General features: G+C 37.3%; 1 protein-coding gene across 6 annotated transcripts in view; it reads left to right on the top strand.

Annotated features, from left to right (window-relative positions):
• The window catches only part of Nrxn1 (neurexin 1), a 450,130-nt gene that overhangs the window by 393,332 nt on the left and 40,604 nt on the right, over positions 1-16,194 (top strand). The window contains exon 1 of one of the 6 annotated variants that reach the window (XM_045137747.1): positions 2,108-2,269. The exons of 4 other annotated variants lie outside the window; for them this stretch is intronic. In XM_045137747.1, the coding sequence (XP_044993682.1) occupies positions 2,237-2,269 (33 nt within the window). In that variant the 5' untranslated portion in view covers positions 2,108-2,236. Of the gene's footprint in view, positions 1-2,107; positions 2,270-16,194 lie in introns of those variants that run through there. One more of the 6 variants, XM_045137746.1, reaches the window with a different exon arrangement.

Genomic DNA, 16,194 nt, shown 5'->3' on the forward strand with positions numbered 1-16,194 from the left:
TCTTCTTGCTTGCACCTTTCTCCTCCTGCCTCTCCTCTCCACTCACACTTTCCCCAAAAGCATACACCAGTCATGTTTTTCTAAACATAAATAAACACAGAGGATTTATTTATTTAACTGCTGTTAAGTTTGAAAATCCATACTATTTGATGGAAATGTATAAAATGGTACCCGATTAAGCTATATCTCAATTCTATTAAGAAAAATTTCAGTCCCTTTCCTCATGTTAGCCACCTTGAACTGATGCATCCTTATGGAAATTTACTCAGCATATATTCCATGTATTGTGTGCATGTGTGTGTGTGCGTGTGTGTGTTAGGTATTGGGTTCTAAATTTCAAATTTTGTGCCTTGAATTTTTGTTCAAGTACCAATGTGTCATAAACATCTTCCTCTGAACACACATGAGTTTACTGCGTACCTCACTACTGCACAGCGCTCGTGGCTATGCAGCATGTTGCTGAAAGCTGCAACACCATCTATCTGATCTCACTGACTATCAAGGTTTGTGGTTTGGGCCAAAACAGTGCTGTGCTGAAATAAACTTAGTGCTAATATTTGATTATTTTTTTCTATAATAAGTATCCCAATCCATCTTTTACTTTAAAAGAATAAAATTTGATTGCCAAAGATGATGGTTATCGTTGAAATTATAAGTAAGTCAAATAGATATACTGGGTACCAGTCAAAATATTTTAGAGAAATTGAGAAAGTGCTTTATTATTTTCTGATAGTAATACTGATTAAAGGGAGGAAGCATAATGTCAGAAACCTTGACAGGATTCAATATTTAAGGAACAGTTTTATTGTTATTTAGCAGTAGTTAAAGCAAAACGAGCTTCATGATTTCAGCCTTCTAAAGTTCAGCTTCCATGGACTCAGGCTCATTCCTGTTAAGTGATTGTTCTCAGATTCGCCTTTTATAAGTAGCGTTGGATAACTCTAACAGGCATTTGAATTAATCCTTTAAAAATGCATGGCAATGAAAAGCAATAAAGAAAAGTGCTTCTAGCATTTTTTTCATATATAAATTTTCTTCTGGAAGATTGTTCAGTTTCTTTGAGCTTTTTCCCTTTAAATTTTCATGGTACTGTCATATCAAAAACACTTTTGTCTCTTCTCTTTTGCCCCACGCCCAGCAGACCCACACTACTTGAAAGAGCTATGCAACATACCCATAATTTCAAGCTGATGAGTGGTAACAGGTGTGTTTGGGGGGGCATACTTCCAGATGTTATTCCAGATGTTCAGTCCTTGCTTACAAATGAATCGTAATTTCAGAAGAAAGGCACCCCCCCCCCACACACACAAAAATCCCTAGTCTCTACATTGCTATGTACCACATGTGTTCTTCAGGATTTGAGAAGCAAGATGTGTAATGCCTCCTGCTTGCTTTTATTTCTAGTGATTGATCAAATGATTATACACACACACACACACACACACACTCACACACACATTATCTTTAGAAGAACAATTCTGATTGGCAAAAAAGCACAATGTATTTTTTAATGTCGCTTAATTGCCTTTACAAAATCATCCCATAAAAATACTCATTTATAGACATCGTATTCAGGGGGGAAATGTCATTCATTGACTTGGAAATAAAATTAGAATTACAAAGCTTTGAGGGGATTCTAGTGGGAAGGTTGTATGATAATTGCACAACTTAAGCCTTCTAATTTAATATTAGCCAAAAATATATAATCATCTAAAGAGAAGCATATTGAAGTTTTTTTAAAAAATAGTTTTTATTTTGAGTTTGTGATCACATGGATTCGAAAGTAATACAGAGAAATTTTCCTGTGCACGAAAAATAGGTCTTTATCTGAATGCCAGGGCTAAAGGGAGATCCGTACCCCTGTGTAGTCCCGGTTCTTAAGCAACCAGAGGCGACTTCCGGGACTTTTTGAGCGGGGCGCGGGCTAGGCTGGGTACCAGCAGCGTCGTCAGCAGCAGACGGAACTGCAGCATCCTTTCTTGCAGCAGCGCCTCTGCCATTGGCTCCTCGGTGACACGTGACGGATGGAGCCTTTTCCGTGTCTTTTCTCGCCCATCTGTGTGCAGGGCACTGATAGGCCAGGCTGATGCGCAGGCAATTTATCATCTTGATCTCCCACTGAGTCAGGGAGCTCTCCTGTCACCAGTATTGATTTCAGAGGATGGACTAAATTTCCTAGGATTTCCATTAAGAATTAAGAAAAAAAGCTCTAAGCACGCAGGGTAGCCAGACAGACATGGATATGAGATGGCACTGTGAAAACTCTCAGGTAGCTTCTTCTCTCACAGCCGCCGCCGAGCACAGCTTAGGTCTGCACCATGCAGGGTTTAAGATACCAGACGCTTAAAAATCAACAAGAATGCAAATACGAGCAAACTCATTTGGATGGACTGATTTTAAGATTTATATTGAAATATTTCTTCTCGGAGATTGCATGTGAAATTTATGCTCGCTCTCTATATGGAATGTAGAAAGCTTTTAAATTTTTGAAATTGTCCTTAAACCCTGAGCATGGTTGCCTCTAGTTTTGTGTGCTGCTTTTTCGTGTGAGCCTCAGAGGATTTTCCGGCATGCTTGAGGCAAAATCAACCAAAACTTGTGTGTGTGTGTGTGTGTGTGTGTGTGTGTGTGTGTTAACTTGGTTCAAGTAAAAGCATGAATAAACGCTGCTTTCAATACTTGCTGGACTGCTTTTTTATTGTTAATGAACTCGTGTGATTTTTTTGTTTTGTTTTGTTTTGCTTACATATGCTTAGCTTCTGACCATGCATGCTTTTGCGGCACGGTGAGATTTTTTTTTTAATTTTATTTTTATTAGTTATGGTGAGATTTTTGTTGAGAATTTGTGAGGGTGGACTGTCTAAAATAAATGCATGCTTGGTACAACATTAAATGTATTTGTGATTACTGATTAAACTTGATTACTGGAAATATTGAGTGTTGATAAGATTTCAGTAATACTTATTTTCACTAAATCTGTTTTTGGGAAAAAATGTATATGTTGGATAATGAGTGTTTATATTTTTGAAATATTAATGCTGATTATGTGAAAGATAGCAAGGTTTTGATTTTTAGAAATGCTTCCTAGATGAAGATTCAAAAACATTTTCCAAAATATGTTATCCGAGGAAAGCACTCTAAAAACTGCTGTTTATGTATATGAGCAAGTGTGGTGTGTGTGTGTGTGTGTGTGTGTGTGTGTGTGTGTGTGTGTGCGCGCGCGCGTGCACACACGCGCACCTTGGGGAATTGTTTGGTACCCTTTTAGCTAGTCCTTATGGTTATGAAGAGCAAAAATGCCTTGGCATTCAAACATTCCCTAGACCCAAGGGAATTAAAGCTAGCAGAATCAAGAGTGTGGCCAGATGGGATTGGCATGCTTGGCAGAGAGTGGAGACAATAGGTGGAGGTGGAGCAGATGGAAGGCAGAAGGAACTGCATGTCAGAAAAGAGCTGGGGGTGGGGAAGGAAGAGTGTGCCTGGTATTGAAGGAAGCCTGGTCTCTCTTTTTAGGAGAGCTCCTGACTGCATCTTCCTTTAATTATGAATCAGAATGCTGTCTCTGTGGTGAGAGCTATTGTAAATTAAGTAGCCTGTGCTCCACAGATTAGGGAAGACTTCCCATGAAGAGAAGTCACTTTACCAGATGCATTACTTATGTCTTGTTTGTAACCTTTTATCTCTTTACTTTATTCCAAAAAAAAAAAAGTAGCTGCAAATTTAAAATGATGCTATTGTGCTGTTTGAGTTGGTGTGGTGGCCTCTAAATGTAAATATGACAGTTACCACTAACCTTGTTTATCAGATCTTGGACTTAGCAGAATTTTCCTTAAGTAATTGTTCAGTTCTGAAAATACTAAGAGCCTATGGAGATTAACCACTATGGCTTACTCCTTTTAGGTAGATGCTCATACTTTCAATTTTTATTTAGGTATTTGTTAATTTTATTATGAATCCTGAGAGTTTAACCAGTCCAAACAATAAAATGAAATTAATCTCTCAGTATCTCCCATCCAGTTTTGCCCCAGAAAAATCACAGGTCTAAAAGAGGGTAAATGTCAACTTACTTCTGAATTCTCTGATTTTACTGATCCTCATAAAATTTTTCTTGATCCCAGAGTACATCTCCAATTCTAAGTACAAGTGAATTTGACTGAAATGGTGTACAAATCAATGACATCGATGGTACACAAATTGCAAATGTTTCAGTGGGACTCAGAAAATGGCTCAGTGGACACAGCTTATTGTACAACTTGATGTACAAACATGAGCACCAAAGTTTGTATCCTTAGTTTGTATCCATTTACCCATGTAAATGCTGGGTGGGCATGGCAGCCTGCAAGTAATACACAGGGGATCCTAATAAAAGCTAAGTAGATCTGAGTTTTAGTGAGACCCTGTATAAGTAAACAAAGTGGAAGGTGATCAAGAAATATACCTGACATCAGCCTCTGGCTTCCACAAACATGCACCCGAACACATGTGCACCTGCATGCATACATACACATGTAAAACTAATATTAAATAACTAATATTAAATAGGTAAATAAATACTTTTTTGGGGGGGGGTTCGAGGTAGGGTCTCACTCTGGCCCAGGCTGACCTGGAATTCACCATGTAGTCTTAGCATGGCCTTGAACTCACGGTGATCCTCCTACCTGTGCCTCCCAAATGCTGGGATTAAGGGTGAGCGCCACCACGCCTGGCTTAATAAATACATTTTTAATGTTCATCTATCTGTACATGCACATCTATTTGTCTATGTTAGTCACAGTCATGGGTTAATTATGAAGCTGGAAGACCCAGCAAATGGAATTTTTATTCTCATAGGAAATTTCATCAGTTTCATGTCTCTTTTTTTGCCTTCTGAAGATTGGTTAGGCAAAAAATTCTCACCTACACAACTTAATGAAAATCTTTAACTTTGATACCTTGTGGTAAATGGAAGATAATTTACTCAGATCATTTATACTATATTTTTCAGAAGTTGAAGAAAAATTTCAACTTCTGTTCATTTGTCTAGCCCTGTTCCTGTGTGGACCACCCCTAGAAATTAAAAGTAGTAAAATGATCTCCAGTTAGAAAATCCCCTCTAGCTGGGTGTGGTGGCACATGCCTTTAATCCCAGCACTTGGGAGGCAGAGGTAGGAGGATTGCCATGAGTTTGGGAGTCCGAGCCCACCCTGAGACTACATAGTGAATTCCAGGTCTGCCTGGGCCACAGTGAGACCCTACCTTGAAAAACCAAAAATAAACAAAGTGAGGGAAAAGATAAAAAAAAATCCCCTCTAACATTTCTAGAAAGAAGTCAGCATCTATGGTTAAAATTGGGGACAGATATTTAGATTTTAGGGGGGTGGGGTTGACTTAATGTCCATTAAGAAAAATGGCCCAGTGATGAAGGATAATTTTTTCATCAACGTTGTCCAATAGGCTACAGGAAAAGAGGAAAATGCTTAGAAAAATTGTAGATACAGGCATGGTAGTATACATCATATGCCAATCAAGGTACTTGGGAGGAGCAAAGAGAACACAGACTATATACCAAGCTCAAGGTACTTCAGAGATACAGAGTAAGACCCAGCATCAAAAATAAATAAGAGAATGACTAAAAACAACACAAGAAAATACCTGAAGCATTATTCAATATCTGGTCACAATAGCATTTGGACTCATGTGCCAAAGCAGATTCCTCAGATAAACACTAATGAGAGAAATGCTCACATACTTATAAAACCATTAGTGATACAGCATTACGTATTCAAGATGTTGGGGGTAGTTATGATGAACTGCTACTGTCTGTGTTTCTTCCATATGCTCCTTTGATTTATGGAATGGGCTCATCCCTCAGCATCTGGGCACATTTATAAACCACAAGTGCAATCAATTAACTGTGTGATGGATGCCGAAAGCAGAATAATATTGAGTGGCACACACACATAAAAACTTCACAGCTTATATTTTTTTTTTAGTTTTTATATGGGAAACAGCAACATGTACCCAAGAACTTCAGTCCTTTGTCTATAATCTTATTACACTTAAATATTTTAAGAACTACATCTGTATTATGGATTTGGCAAATAACACATTTGAAACAATATTTTGTGTTGTCAAAAATTGGTGTTCTTAATTCAACCATTGTGCACAACTAGTAAAATCCATCAATGAGTGGTGTTTTGAACATGTAATGATTTTCTGTTATCTTTTGCCTCACATTTTCTCTGCCCCACATTCGCTCTTACACTGTTTTACTTATGGCACATGGACTCAAAACTCCTATATGTCAGAAAGATTGTGTATCATTCCCTCCAGAATTCAAAATTATTAAACACGTACAATATCTTGGTACTAGTTCAACAGCATCGCAATGGTGCCACGTTCTGGTCCATGTTTAGCCTTTGAATTTCCTTCATTTCTTATGGGGAGCCATAAATGAAGCCGGCTGATTAATTCCCCTTTTGGCTCTGTTATTTACTCACTTTTATTTTGCAGCTGACTTTTGGATATCCTGAAGGACTCCCTCCTTTCCTAGTCATTCTGACATAGAGAATGGAGCTAAGAACACTATGGTGGAGTAGGTATGCAATTTCCAGTATGCAAAGTCATTGAAGGAAGTCTTAGGATCTCTAGAACCTCACAGCAGTTTTGAGGTTGAAGGAGTCTAAACTGAATAGCAATCATGTATAAGCAAGAACCCATGGGAAACTGTCTATTCTTGTTATAAAATATGTGATCACCCCTGCACGCTCCACTAGTCCTGAAATTTTCAGATCCATTTGGATTCACTTGATTAGATATTAATCAGTATCTTGAAACTGTTTCTTAAAATCCAATAATGTTATTTATTCAGGATAATTTTGATCTTTAGATGAAACCACATGATTTTCTTGAAAGCATAAAAAACACTAAACTAGTTTTCTTACTATTTCTCCACAACCATAATACATTTAAAAATATTATATCACTTTGCATGTTGCTTAGCTTAAAAGACAACATCTATAATAGTAGTCTACTGAACATTATTTTGGGGGAGCAAAATAACCAGTTCCTAATGAAGTCAATCATGAAGTATTTTACATGCCTCTATTTCTACTGCTTTCTTATTAAAGCACAATGTTAGTGCTAAGTATATTTCAAGTGTTTGGCCAAAAATATGGTTATATGAGTTTACAACCTACACTTGCCAGTAAACTCATGAATAAAATGAAGGTTTAATGCTATGTGGAAACATCTTTGTCAGGATGATTTTTTTTTTTCGCCTTTCACTTTGAAAACTCTTCTAGAGTATAGCCCAAGACAAAATGCCAAGACTGGAGATGAAACTTAGTGGCACAGCATTTGCAAAACCTGTGTGAGCTCTTGAATTCCATCCCAGTACTGAACAAGAAAGGAATAAGGAGAGAAAGAAAGGAAGAAGGAGAAAAATGGTTTTCCAAGTAAGCAACTAAAGAACTTGGAAAGAGTATTGTGTATACAAAAGTGTAGATTCATATGCAAGAGACACGAGTATATTGCGATTTTTTTTTAATTTCCTATCCTTCACTGGCTTAAAAGATCATTGTTTTTATTCACATAGTATGACTTTTCTTTTAGTCTAGCTAGATTTGAATGTTCCATCTTTCCATTAGGTTTATAGTAATAATGTAATATTTTCAGAATTCAATATAGTACTATGAAGTGTATCTGTTTTCTTCATGGCTAAATATGTAGTTATTAAAGAATAGATGTGAAGAATGTCCATGACAAACTAAAAACCTCCCCGAGAATAATTACTGTTGTGCTTGCTAAAAATCATCCTAGCCAATAGCAAATATGCTATCTTTTCCAGAAAATTATATTGCATATGTAATTCCTTAGTACCCATTGCAGTAGTTTTGAATATCTGTTAGTTCCAGCCTATACAATGCATACTGGGTTATTGGTCTGCACTAAATCTGCTTGATGTCATTCAAAGGAAAGTAAAACAGTTACTACCTTACACATTCAGTTGACCAGTCAAGGAAGCTGTTCATAAGCCAGGGAAGCCCTGAAGACTGCACTATCTTACCTGATAGCATGAATCAGTAAACACATGTTGGCGTGTTGTCATGGCTTAGCAAAAGATAGTTCAGTGTGAGTCAGAGAATAATAATTGATGTCATTCTCCTATGCATTCCTTGTGCTTAAGCAGGCCTAGTAAAAGATAATGTGAAGTCAGATCATATGGGCTGTGGGCTACACATGTTTTAGTGTCCATAGATTCTGAGGCAGTGGAATGACTGAGTTATGTGAATATGAAGAAATGCCCCACTGGGCTTATTTCAAAATTAGACGAAGTTGCAGTCTGCTATTCTCTATGCTCACTAGTTATGTGTCAGTTTCTTTCCCCAAGAAGCTGTGATGCTTTGTGAATAAGTTATACAAAATGTGTACAAAATTTTCATTTAAAAATCATCTGAGCAATGGAGGGAGGGCTTAGCAGTTAAGGCATTTGCCTGCAAAGCCAAAGGACCCAGGTTCAATTCCCCAGGACCCATGTTAGCCAGATGTACAAGGGAGTGAAAGCATCTGGAGTTCATTTGCAGTGGCTGGAAGCCCTGGAGTACCCATTATCCATTGTCTCTCTCTCTCTCCTTTCCTCCCTCCCCCTCCCTCTTTCTCTGTCAAATAAATAAATAAATAATGTTTTTAAAAATCATCTGAAAATTTATTCTCTTTACACTATTCTCTTTATTCATCACAAGTAGCCATGTTGATAAATATTTTTGTATAGCTCAGTGGTGGAATGCTTATCTAAAGTACACATGGCTCTGGGTTCAATACCCAGCAAGCTACTGAGGAAGAGGAAGAGGAGGAGGAAGGAAATCCTAGCATAGAAACATGTTTTCCAACAGTAAATCACATGCTTTGCTGTAACTATCTCAGATTTTAAGGTATCATTGTGTCTGTAAATTACCCAACAAATGTTCAATAAGGCTAATTCTATTTCATTCTCTATCTCTTGATTTGCTTTTCCTTTGGCAGAATGAATGTACGTAGGCATTATCAGTAGCAGGGGTCTACTCATGTTATTAGAACTGCTATTAATACTACTATTTCTTCAGTGAATATCCCTGCTAAATATGTTGAGTAATTACAGGGTATTGCAAGAACCACTCATTTGAAATGAGTGAAAACTATTTTAGTATAAAACACAAAACTGAATAGTTTTCTGATTGCTTCATAATGTCTCAGACATGAATAAGCTCAGGTCACACAGGCATCTGTGGCAACAAGGGTTCCCTAGATCCCCAACTTTCTGGTTTTCCACATAGGCAGGAAGATTCCAATTATCATAAACAGTGTCACTCATCAATGGCAGCTGCTCCTGAGTGGCGTCAGGCCATTTTTGGGAAATTTTAATGTCATGTTCCTACCCATTAGTTTGGAGACTCCTCCTCTAGGGACCACACAGAGTTTGCACTAAAGAAATAAGCAATCGAACATTTCATAAGTAAATACAATTGACAGGATAACGGACCTTTTTGTTTGTAGATTTATTTTTTTTTCTTATTCTTATAAATGTTTTATTCTTGATTGGGTCTCAGAACCTCTTCTTAGATTTTCTTGAAGAATCTATGCCAATGCCCAGCCTTTCTTCTAAATGTCTACGTACACTTAGAATCATTCATCTGAAATTTCATAAGTACCTAATATTAACTCCATTTCTAAATATTTTTCTATTGATGTATACTAGAAAAATCTATACAACATCTAAATGACCACCTACCCATTTTTCTTTTTCCTTTTTTTGGTACTTGGTTTCACCCTTTGTAAGGAGAGGATTCATTCATTCAGCTCTGATGCTACACTTTAAATGCCCTCTTTAAAACGTTAAGCCATTTGCCTGCAAAGCCAAAGGACCCAGGTTCGATTCCCCAGGACCCACATTAAACAAGTGCATAAGGGGGCGCACACATCTGGAGTTGTGATCTCAGTGACTGGAGGCCCTGGCACACCCATTCTCTCTCTCCCTCTCTCTCCCTCTTTTTCTGTCAAATAAATAAATAAATAATTTTCTAAAAATAGTTTCTGGAGAAAGATACCATGGATCTTTATTATTTAAGTCATCTCACATGAACTGTATATATGATTTTCTTACAGAGTTATGATGTTGGCATTGTGTGGATTATTCAGTCATGGCTACCCTTAATTAGAGAGAACACTGTTTTGCGTGTTCATAATGAAGATTACATGGGTTCATTAGCGTTCTATGTGTAAGCGTGACAGACTTCAGAGAACTAGTGATTAGGAGTCTTAGAAACTCGCAATAGGAAATGCTGTAGGAGAAACAACGTCTTTGCACCCTGACTGTGTGTCACTCAGTAAAAACAAAAACAGTGCTTTGTATTCCCTGCTCTCATTGTCTCCCAAAACTTCTCTGCACAGACCTTAAAACTACTCCAATCCTATTTTTCATACAATGAAAGCCACAAACTGAATTACTCATTTTAAATGAAAATATTTGTTGCTGTATGTCAAGAAATTCTGATTTCCTTTCTGTTGTTCCTAATAAGGACCCTGCAGTGTGAAATCAGGCCTTAATGCAATAAATAATGACCAGGGTGAATGTTGTACCTACTGCCTAGACTTTTAGGGTTTGTATCAATAAATGTTGTACTGAGGACTGTAAGCTCTGGGATGAAAGTCCTTCACACTGAGCAAGTGTGATTCTCTTCTAAAAAGCAAGGTATGTTGTGGCTTCTAATGGAAATGGGAAGAAAATTCCCCAGTGAAAAAGACTTTGTAAGCATATTTTTATAAGTGAAAAAGAAAGTGGCTCTATACTGTGACTGAAAGGTTAAGCATGTAAGGCAGGTTCTTCTGCATGCTCCCCATTTGTATATAAAAACCAAAATAGCAGGCAAATGTATACAGTCACAGGAATCTCAGAGCAGGGAAACAGTCTTCATAGACACAAGGACATAAAATTGAGACTGACATTTATAATTTCAAGACGCTTTTAAGATATGGAAGATTGTATTTTTCACTGTTTAAACATTTGCTGCCATAATCTAAACTGAGACTGTTTACTCCCCAACCAAGTTTCAAAGAATGTTCCAAGAAACCAGAAGTTTGAGGTATAAATTGACATTTCAGTAGCAGCTTAGCTTTTAAGGTAATCTTATAATGATAGATTTGGCTCCCAGAACAAAGTTAGTGTGAGACCTGTCAACACTCAAACAGGCCTTATAGGCAAAGAAAGCAATGCAGCTCTTCAATGGAAAGAGAAAAAGGGAGGTATGATGTTAGAGGTGTGGTGAATACACTCTTTTTGGTCAGTCTTTTAACTGTGGCTGCATAAACTATGTCTCTGACATGTTGCAGAAACTCTTAGATACGTGAGTCACTTACCACTCCTAGTGTCTCGCTTAGCTAGACATCTGTTTTATGTTCTACTGTTACTGTGAATATTTCCTGTCACCGTTTTCAGTTTATCGCAACTGATGGACTTAGTTCTGGGAAGGGTATAATATATGTGAAATGGCACCGTCACGTTGCTCTTTATTCTCAGACCATGTTAATGGAAGTGACTGAGAAATGGCCTCCATGATTTACCTTGTTCAGTTTTGCCAGAAGCCATGTGAAAATGGGAGAGTTCTCTGCAAGACACTTCATGTTCTGTATTTAAGACATGGTTTGGGGTCGTGAAGACTTCACTCGTATTAGGAAAGCCAAACCCAACAGACTCTGCTCGGCTGGTTAGTCCCAGAGCAGAGATGCCTTGATGAACTCTATTTCTTGTACATCTTGTGATGCTTCTTTTCTTTTAAGCCATTTTCTAGAATTTGAACTCAAGAGGCATTTTCTACATCAGTGGGTGAAAGATCAATTGTACTTCCCTATGTCTGAAAGAATTATGTATCTCCTTGTAAAAATGGACCAAGAGACCCTTTAAATATCCAAGTGGGAGGAGGGAACATTTTATCTTTCCTCTTTTCCTTCCTTCTGCTTATTGTCTTTCTGTGTCACTTTGAGCTGCTTGGCAGGTCTCCGTCTACCTTGAACCCACCCAAAGCTTAGTGGCACCTCTACTTTCTTCTGTCCTTGTCATTTAACAATCAAATTTTGAGCTGGGCGTGGTGGCACCCTTTTTAATCCTAGCACTCGGGAGGCAGAGGTAGGAGGATCATTGTGAGTTCAAGGCCACCCTGAGACTCCATAGTGAATTCCAGGTCAGCCTGGACTAGAGTGAGGCCCTACCTCAAGAAACCAAAAAAAAAAAAAGAAGAATCAAATTATGAAATACCACCAGTTATAAAACTGTTGTCAGGAAGTCATTATTTTTAAGAATTTGCTGAACTCTTTGCTATTGGAAGAAAATATATAAGTCTCATTGTAATTATTGGATGGAAAAGAATTCTAAAGAATTTTTAAATCACAAAATAGGGCCAGATGGATGGCTTAGCAGTTAGAGCATTTACGTGCAAAGTCAAAGTCAAAGGACTCAGGTTCTATTCCCCAGGACCCACGTTAGCTGGGTGCACACATCTGAAGTTTGTTTGTAGTGGCTGGAGGCTCTGGCATGCCCATTCTCTCTCTCTCTCCCTCTTTCTCTGTCAAATAAATAAATAATAAAATACATAAAATTCCAAAATAAAATAACATGCTACAAAGATAGATAAGTAAGCAGAAGCTAGAATATCAAGAAATAAATTTGGTTGTTTAATTTTTAAATCAGACCTAGGCCCTGTAGTTAAAAAAAGTTACTTATTTATAATCAGAGAGATATAGAAGAGAGAGAAAGAGAGAGAATGGGTACTTCTAGCCACTGCAAATAAACTCTAGATGCTGGTGCCTCTTTGTGTATCAGGATTTATGTGGCCACTGGGGAATCAAACTTGAGTTGTTAGAGTCTGCAGGAAAGTGCATTAATTGTTGAGCCTTCTCTCCAGCCTTTAACCTCTTTTTATTTTTAGTTTTAAATATTATTTATCTGCACTTTATTTTCATTATGTCTTTTACATCACAAACAGAATTTTATTGTCATTTAAAAAATATTTTATTGATTTATTATTGGAGAGAGAGGAAGATAGAAAGAGGCAGATAGAATGGGCATCCCAGGGCCTCCAGCCACTGCAAACAAACTCCAGACACATTCACCACCTGTGCATCTGGCTTATGTGGGTCCCAGGGAATTAAATCTGGGTCATTAGGCTTCACAGGAAGTGCTTTAACGGCTAAGCCATTTTCCCAACCCTATTGTCAAACTTTTTAGTGATATTTATATCTTAATGCTCAGGATTAAACACCTAGGCATAAATGAGAGAATGCAGCTGAAAATACGTTATAAGTAATTGTATGTCATGTGAGAACATCGCTACCTTGAATCATGGAGAATAGTCAAAAATTGTAACTACATTTAGACCAGTGATTATTTCAGGTAGCAGCTGTCCCTTTCAGCTGAAAAGTAAGTGGTTCACAGTCAATGAATTCCACTCCATTTAGCATTAGCTCTTGTATATCATTGCATCTGTGACTGTCATCAAGCCTGTTCATAGCATACAAGATTATTTATTGTAAAATAAGCACAAATTCACAGAAAATTGTAAAGCAAAATACAGGAAGATTGGTTAAGAAGCCACCTTCCTTTGTTTTAACCTATTAAGTTTTGGTGGAAGATGCTGAAGGAAGGGAAATTCTCCATGGGGAACTTTTTTTTCTTTCAGTCTTATGAGCTGGTGTTTAAGGGGAGTGACACATGAAAGGCGCAGTTCAGTTAACTGGACCCCACTCAGCCTCTGTGACAGGTGGACACTTTGTTCATGTACCCCAGTATCAAACTGGGATATTTATGTTGGTATAAATCAGAGTGCTCATCTAAAAGCACCAGTCATGCTTGCAGTAGTGATTGGGTGTGTATGTACAAGCATGTATGCATAAACACTTGCAATACCATCATATGTACAGCTTCTCGTAATGAGCCACAATCACTATAATTACAATACTATCAGCATAAGCTTCCTTGCCTTATTCACAGTCATTACTTTTCAAAGAGACCTGAAGGCTCATCTCCTTTAACCTACTTATAGTGGAATAGGAAAGGATTTGGCCCAGTTTAGTGAGTGTGATGGCTGATAGAGAGCTTTTTAGTTAATTACTATGTTCTATTTTGCATCAGTCTCTGGCCTTGAACATCATATTCTCAACTAGAGGGTAGATGTTCAGCAACTTTAAAGTATGAGACTTGAAGCAAGCAAATGCTTTGGAGTAATTGAGTTGTTTCTCATCAAAATTGTGAATTTTTAAAAACTCTGATATTACAATTCTGTTGCTGGATGCAAATGGTTTAAAGAAACATTAACAGTCACTGATAGCATTAGATGAATTTTGAACAAAACATGTCTATTACAGAACTATCCATGTACCTCATAAGAACTCAGTATAGTTGCTGAGCGGGAAGGATATATTTGGTTACTATCCAAGAAGAAGCCAAGACATTTAGCTACATTTTTATGTAATTATTATTCTCTATCTGAAAAACTAAATACTTGCTCCCTCCAATATTTGTAAAAACACATTTTCTATTTAGAGAATTTTTACCTCCTTTTTTTTCACTGAAAGCTCACTTTCATTTTGCTACCCCATATCAAATCATTTTGGTTAGGTTGAGGGGGAGTTGGGAACTGGAAGGGTATAGAATGTAATTTGACCCACTAACATGTTCTCTATCTACTCAAAGTTGCCAGTAGGATGAGAACAGAATTCATCTGGAAGGAATGTAGAACTAATATAGAATATTATAAGAAGAATAGAAATTTAACATTTAAAAGACACATGAGTCACTTTGCCCTATTTCCAAAGAGACTTCAGTGAGTATTTCTCAAAGAGCTGGATCTGTTTTTCTTTAAAGTAAATGGAAATTCAATGAAGATTTTTGTTAGTGTTTGAAAATGATGATCACCCTGTCTTCTGGGTTCTTTTCCTATGTAGATGCACTTGACAGTTTGTATAGCTAATTATTGTGTTGTCGTTTGTTTAATTCTACTATTGCTGTTGGTCTTTTGGGGATGGGGAGGATAAGAGTGCAACAACACTTGTAATGTACATGAGCAACCTGTTGAAGCAAGTAGCGTGGGAAATACAAGGAGTCTACATGGATGTGTGTGTGTGTGTGTGTGTGTGTGAGTGTGTGTGGGGGGTTGGAAGATGGGTGAAACTTAAAGCAGGAAAGCGAATTTTAAATAACGGTCATGCTTTGTTGGCTAGTAAAGTGTTTGTAAAGGATTCTGTGAGTAGCCAAATACAAGGGTGGGTGGAGCCCCCTGTGGCCTCATTTTCTCCAGGGCACTTCGTATTCTGATGAAACACAGCAAGTGTTTTTTTTTTTACTATAGAAAATGAAGAATACACATCCTGAGGAATACAGCTTTTCTTTGCTGGTGAATAATTTTTTTAAAAAAAAATTGATTTAAAATATTGTGTCTTGCCCATTGAGGCTGAAAAAATTATTTATAGAGACTGTGTTATTAATTATTACATCTGCCAACACATCACTTTAATTTCTCACATTTTAGCATTTTGTGGGGGAAAGAATGGGTTTTTACAGGGCAGAGGATGAGAGAGTGATGGCAGGGAATTATTATCAAAATATACTATGACACGTGCAAAAATTGTCAAAACTTGTTTGTTTTTTGAAAGTATGAGCTTTGGTCAAACCTATTGCATCATGAGTCCAAATTTCATGTTTGAACATTGATAAGCATTAGTGAAACCCTGTCAGGACAACTGAGGGAAGTATAATTCCCGTGAGATAAAATGGTGCCATGTGCATGTCATTTTCTGTGGTTGGTAATGATGGGGAGGGGTGATGGTTAGTGAATAGAGTTGCATACACTCACTTTCTTGCACTATAAGAAGGGATCCTCTTAAAGAGATCCTTCACAATTCCTGAAATTAGCACTTTTCTTGAATGAGGAAGTTAAAGTGAAAATCAGTAGAAATTCTTACTATGAATGTAACTCCATGAATGGCAAAAGTTATTTTTATAAAATTTATGTATACAGCTTCTCTTACATCCACCAAACTTGGGACAGAGGCCAGTTTAGAATGGAAAATAAATAACTACATCTCTATATTTATGTAAATAAGTAGCAAATAAATAAATAAATGCCATCTTGAGGTCTTTCTGTTGGCTGTAAGCAACACACAGTTCTTTCCAAACCTTTTGAAGAC

The sequence above is a fragment of the Jaculus jaculus genome, chromosome 18 (assembly GCF_020740685.1).
Source record: "Jaculus jaculus isolate mJacJac1 chromosome 18, mJacJac1.mat.Y.cur, whole genome shotgun sequence".
NCBI lineage: Eukaryota > Metazoa > Chordata > Mammalia > Rodentia > Dipodidae > Jaculus > Jaculus jaculus.